We start from the raw sequence: 6,284 nt of genomic DNA on the forward strand, positions 1-6,284 counted from the left end.
GGCCACCCCGCCCTCCACCATGGAGGGCACTGACTCCTCCCAAGGGTATTTTTCTTTTTTTTGGGGGGGGGGGGTTAAAAAATATATTTTATTGATTTTTTACAGAGAGGAAAGGAGAGGGATAGAGAGTTAGAAACATCGATGGGAGAGAAACATCGATCAGCTGCCTCCTGCACACCCCCCACTGGGGATATGCCTGCAACCAAGGTACATGCCCTTGACCAGAATCGAACCTGGGACCCTTTAGTCTGCAGGCCGACACTCTATCCACTGAGCCAAACCGGTTAGGGCTAAAATTTGTTTTTAATTTAAAATATTTTTGGTATTGATTGATTTTTTAAAATTATTTTTTTATTTTTTTAAATAAATCTTTATTCAGATTATTACAATTATTTCTCCTTTTTCCCCCCCATAGCTCCCCTCCACCCATTTCCCACCCCACCTTCTGCCCTTACCTCCCCCCCACTGTCCTCATCCATAGGTGTATGATTTTTGTCCAGTCTCTTCATGAACCCCCCATACCCCTTTCCCCCTGAGAATTATCAGTCCACTCCCTTTCTATGCCCCTGATTCTATTATATTCACCAGATTATTCTGTCCCTCAGGTTTTTAATTCACTTGATTTTTAGGTTCACTTGTTGATAGATATGTATTTGTTGTTCATAATTTTTCTCTTTACTTTTTTCTTCTTCCTCTTCTTTAAGAATACCTTTCAGCATTTCATATAATACTGGTTTGGTGGTGATGAACTCCTTTAGCTTTTTCTTGTCTGTGAAACTCTTTATCTGCCCTTCAATTCTGAATGATAGCTTTGCTGGGGAGAGTAATCTTGGTTGTAGGTTCTTGCTATTCATCACATTGAAAATTTCTTGCCACTCCCGTCTGGCCTGCATAGTTTCTGTTGAAAAGTCAGCTGACAGTCGTATGGGTGCTCCCTTGTATGTAACTAACTGTTTTTCTCTTGCTGCTTTTAATATTCTCTCTTTGTCTTTTGCTCTTGGCATTTTAATTATGATGTGTCTTGGTGTGGTCCTCTTTGGATTCCTTTTGTTTGGGGTTCTGTGCGCTTCCTGGACTTGTAAGTCTATTTCTTTCACCAGGTGGGGGAAGTTTTCAGTCATTATTTCTTCCAATAGGTTTTCAGTATCTTGCTCTCTCTCTTCTTCTGGCACCCCCATAATTCGGATGTTGGTACACTTGAAGTTGTCCCAGAGTCTTCTTACATTATCTTCAACTTTTTGGATTTTTTTTTTTCGCTTTTTGCTTTTTCGGTTGAGTGTTTTTTGCTTCTTTGTAATTCAATTCTTTGACTTGATTTTTGTGTTCCTCTTGTCTGTTTTTGGGTCTCTGTATAATATTTTTTATTTCAGTCAGTGTATGTTTAATTTCTAGTTGGTCCTTTTTCATATCTTCGAGAGTCTCGTTATATTTATCGGCCTTTTCTAGGATATTCTTAAAAAGCCTTATAACCGTGGTTTTGAATTCTATATCCAGTCGTTTGTTTTCCTCCATTTCTTTCATTTGTGATCTGATTCTTTGAGGCCGCATTTTCACTGCTTCCCTGAGTTGGTAAGGTAGATTTGTATGCTAGGTTTCCAATATGGCCCAGTGGGTCTGCCTCCCCAGTTAACCTGAGGTGGACACTCTTGGTGCACCCCTTTGTGGACTGTGTGTACAGCCTTGTTGTAATTAAGTCTTGATGTTGGTATCACTGGGAAGAATTGACCTCCAGGCCAGTTGGCTGTAAGGATCAGCTGTGTCTATGCTGGGAGAAGTTCGGTGCTGGAGACAGCCTTATAGGATTAGACTTGCCAAATTGCAATAGCCTCTGTGCTCAGCTTGGATGGGGTGGAGTCTCAGTCTTGGCTTCCCGTCAGCCTTGCGCTTGTGCGCACGTGCGTGCCTTCAGTCCTCCACCTTCCCCAGCTCCCGAGTCTCCGCCCGAGAGTCCAGACTCCCCCCACAAGAGCATGGGTCCCCAGGGGCTCGCCTGGTACTGGGGTTCAGTGCAGTCAGAACTGGGGTTCAGTGCGGTAGGGGGCTTCCTTCCCCCTTCCACCAGAGAAAGTCAGCCAGGCTTTCAGCCACCCTTCCTCTCTGCGCGCACAAAGACCCTTTGCCGTACCTCCAATTCTCTGTGAGCTTTTCTCTTTCCTTCTAGTTGTAGAATTTTCACTCAGCCAGCTTTCCTGTGGTTCTGGATGGTGTCCGTTCTGTCTTTTAGTTGTAGTTTTGAAATTGTTGTGCGAGGCAGCAGTTTAGGTGTTTACCTATGCCGCCATCTTGGTTTCTCCCCCCCCCAAGGGTATTTTTCTTCCCTGGAGATGTCAGGGCAACTCTGCCGGTGGCCGGGTGAGCACCTCGCTGGCTGTAGTTTTCAGTTTTATCATGAAATTCCACATCACGGAAGAGCACAGAAAAGCATGTCCTTTTACTTGATCATGAGTCAGACACCCAGGACAGAAGCAGCACCTGTCAGCCTTCAAGTCGCCCCCCTATGTCCCTCCCACCAGAACAAACCTCCAACTGTTTTTTTAAATCATTGTTCCTTACTTCCTCTTCTTCTTCATTTGAAAACACATGCCATTGCCCGTCTTAACCATTTTAAGCATCCAGTTCAGTGATGCATTCACATGGTTGCACAGCATCGCCTCTATCCCTCTCCAGAACTTCTCATCTTTGTCCCAAACTGACACTCTGTCCCCATGGACCATTCATGCCCTGTGCCCTCCCCAGCCCGGCACCGCCGTCTCCTATTTTCTATCTCTATGAATGTGACCACTCTGGTCCTTCATGGGAATCACACGGTATTTGTCTTTTTGTGACTTGTTTGTTTCCTGGAACACATGATCTCAAGGTCCATGCATGTTGTAGAACGCCCTTCCTGCATCCCACCGCGTGTGCATGCTTAGCCACTCATGCCTCGGTGGGCACTGGGGCTGTTTCGCCTCTCGGTGTGCAGCACACCTTTGAGGCCCTGCTTTCAATCATTGTGGACGAATGCCCAGAAGACGAATGGCTGGATCCCCACTTACTTTGTAGTTTAACCACGTTTATATGCCTCCTAAGTAAAATATTTAAAAATTCTGCCCATTTCAAACTCTGTAAATGGAATCCCTCTCGATGTTATTCTGTGACCTGCTTTTTCTCTGCACATTGTTGACTGAAGTTCCTCCTCGTGAACATGCTGTCCATCCTTCTGTTCACCCTTGAGGTCGGCAGCTGTGGCCCTGACCCCTCTGGGCGGCAGGAGGTGGGTGGGCGCACAGGAGCCGGGCTCTGGGCCTGCAAATCCCGGAGGAGGCGCGGGTGACCCTCCTCGCCTCTCGGGCATCTACTCCATCAGAGCCAGTCAAGGTCATCGCCTCCCAGGTGCCTGCCCTGGTCATCAGGGCCTGTCGCCCCCTGGGGCTCTCCCTCCTCGGGACCTGCTTCCTCTCCCTGCACCCGCCCTCCTCACCCACTGCTCCTATGCTTCTTTCATTGTTGGTGCCAAGACTCTTGGGTGGGGGCAGGGATCACCATCCCACTGTGACATCACAATAGCCTGCTGTCCCTGACACAAAGGCTGCGTCACTGACTGGACAGAGTAAGACGGCAGGAGCCCTGGCCCTCTCCTTTCCGCGCGGGAATGACTCCCTGGCAGCACCCAGAGGGGTTCTTGTGCATGTGCAGGTGGGTTAACAAAAGCCCATTTGAGTGCGAAATGAGGAAAGAGGGAGCGCCCTGCACCTCGGAGCCTGGCTGTGCCTCCGCACCGCCACAGCGGCCAGAGGAGGGCCCCAGGGACAGGGCTGGAGCCCCACCCCCAGGACTGAGGGCTGCGGCTGCAGGTCACACACCCAGAGGTGCCGGAGCCGCACAGCCCAGGGTCTCTTGACATCTTCACCATCGATTTTGGAGAAAAGTAGACCCGAGGTCTGTTATTACCCACCCCGATGAGCACTGCGCCCGTGCTGGGACCGAATCTCCCCCTTCAGGAGGCGTGAGCGTGTCAATACCCCCGGCACCCGATGGGCACAGGCTCGCGGTGGGCCTGCCGGGGTTCGCTCCACTCGCAAGCCGGAATCACGCAAGGGTTTCTCTGAGTAGAAATAAAGACAAAAGGCAAAGTCTGCCATGTGCCCGGTGCTCGCCCTGTGCTGCATGCCACCCGGTGAGGACGGTGCTCGCCCTGTGCTGCGTGTCACCCGGTGAGGACGGTGCTCGCCCTGTGCTGCGTGTCACCCGGTGAGGATGATGCCCTCACCAGGCCTCTGTGTCCAGCCCCAGACGAGGCCACCAGGCAGCGGCGGTGTCTTGGGAGTGGATGGGCCCAGACCCCGATGGCACCCACCGGCTAACCGCAGGGAGCAGTAACCAGCATTTAGTTTTTTTAAATTTTTTTGACAGTGGGCAAGTTTATTAATCTCAGTTTTGTAATGTATACACACTCATATAGCCTAGCCCAGTGCCAGGTTCACAGCAGAGAAGGTGCTAGCTCTCTCTAGCTCAGTGGTTGCAGAAATAGGACATCAGAGATTCTTCAGAAGCCAGCCTTGAAATCCCTCACTGTGACTTGAGATCACGATTATCAATTTGGATTTCAAAAAGGAGGGCCCAGGAAGAGCCTAGAAGACTCTCAGGTTTCAGTAATGTCAACTGGATAATGAAGAGACACAAAGTCATTGCCCCTCACAGTGGGCACCAAAAAGAAACAGGCAGCTCTTTGTCCCAAGCAAAAGTTTTGGCATCAACTTTCTCTTTCGTGGGCTCCATCTGTGTGTCTGGGCTGTAATCCCCTAAAGCAAAAGAGGAGGAACCACCTTCACTGAGACTGGAGTTGGGACAACTCTTCACTGCGCTTGCACCTGGGCTGGGGCAGGATCCTGGACCTCTCGGGGGCACAGCCCGCCCCACGTTTTCAGTTTGTTGGTGAAGGGGTGCCACTGGCCCTGAATGCTAGGGCTGTCCGTGTGGAAGGGCTTGCAGATGCGGATTATGTCCAAGCCCAACTGGTTCGCTAGCTTCTTCACCAGTGCCGTGATCTCCTCAACCGACTTGCAGTTGAGGCTCTCCTCACGCACAGCCCCGTTAAGGTATTCGGCCACGACTCTGGGCACAAAACACGGCCGCGCGTTCACGTATATTACGACCCCCGGGTTCTGTCGGGCGAAGTTGGCCACCACCTGTTCCATGAACTCCCTGGCGTCGCGGTTGAGGCTGAAGCTCAGACACTGCAGCTGCTGCATGTAGTGGCCCAGCCCGTTGTGGAGCACACTGGTCAGGAAGCGGCTCGGAGTCCTGTGCGCTGTCATGCCTGCAGCGCCCAGGCCACCGAGCCCCTACTCGACAGTAACTAGCATTTAAAGATGCGCCGGGTAGTTAAGCTAATTTGTTCTCTTTATTAAAAACTAGTGGCCCGGTGCACGGATTTGTGCACATTGAAAGGAAATTAATCAGAAGAAAGATTCGTGCAGTAATTTCATTACTACAAAAAATTACATGTCAAAATAGTATATATAATATAGTATAAAATTAAAACATGCATGCAATTGGCACAGCAAGGAGCTTTATATGTATTGTGCATGTGTGAGTCAATGTTTATTTTTAAATTGTCAGTGCACATCATATGTAACGGCTGGTCAGTGGACGGACAGTCAGACAGACAGAAGTTGGTCACTTACCATTTTATATATATAGACTAGAGGCCCGATGCACAAAATTCATGCAAGGGTAGGCCTTCGCAGCCCTGGCTGCCAGGGCCCCTGCAGCCCCAGCTGCCTCCCAGCCCTGGCTATTGGGGCCCTTGCAGCCCTAGCTGCCTCACGGCCCCGGCCCCTGCCTGCACCCACCTTGGCCTGGCGCTGCCCGCATTCACCACCTCCCCCCGCCCCGTTCCTTGGTTCTGTGGAGCCCCTCCCTCCCCTGACTGATCACCCCACTAGCCAGTGGCCTGAGCCTTCCTCTGTGGGGCGATCATGGGGCGATGGCGGGCCCCCCCCCAACCAATCACATCACACTCACCTTGGCTGGCCTGGTGCCAGTGCGTGTCAATCATAGCGTGGTTGTCCGGGTGGTCGTTCTGCTGTTTGGCTGTTTGGCTGTTGGGCCATTCGGCCGATGTGCATATTACGCTTTTATTATTATAGATAGTACCAGACATTTCATTCTGCCCTTTGGTGAAGATGAGCTGCTTGTAACCTGCCATGGGCCACAGTGCTAACCCACTCTCGGCTGGGCCGGCTCCTCTGGACAGGCCATGCAGTAAGGCCTGTCAGCTCCTCCTCTGAGGGGCCTGAGGA

General features: G+C 50.8%; 1 protein-coding gene across 1 annotated transcript; it reads right to left on the reverse strand.

Moving 5' to 3' along the window:
- Positions 1 to 4,835: 4,835 nt before the first annotated feature.
- Positions 4,836 to 5,297, reverse strand: LOC308256491 (large ribosomal subunit protein mL43-like; the record flags this gene model as incomplete). The annotated part of the gene is made up of 1 exon (XM_080684828.1): positions 4,836 to 5,297. The coding sequence occupies one exon, from the start codon at positions 5,295 to 5,297 to the stop codon at positions 4,836 to 4,838; it is 462 nt and encodes a 153-aa protein (XP_080540954.1).
- Positions 5,298 to 6,284: the final 987 nt, after the last annotated feature.

This window comes from Plecotus auritus (genome assembly GCF_963455305.1).
Source record: "Plecotus auritus genome assembly, chromosome: 8".
Taxonomy (NCBI): Eukaryota; Metazoa; Chordata; class Mammalia; order Chiroptera; family Vespertilionidae; genus Plecotus; species Plecotus auritus.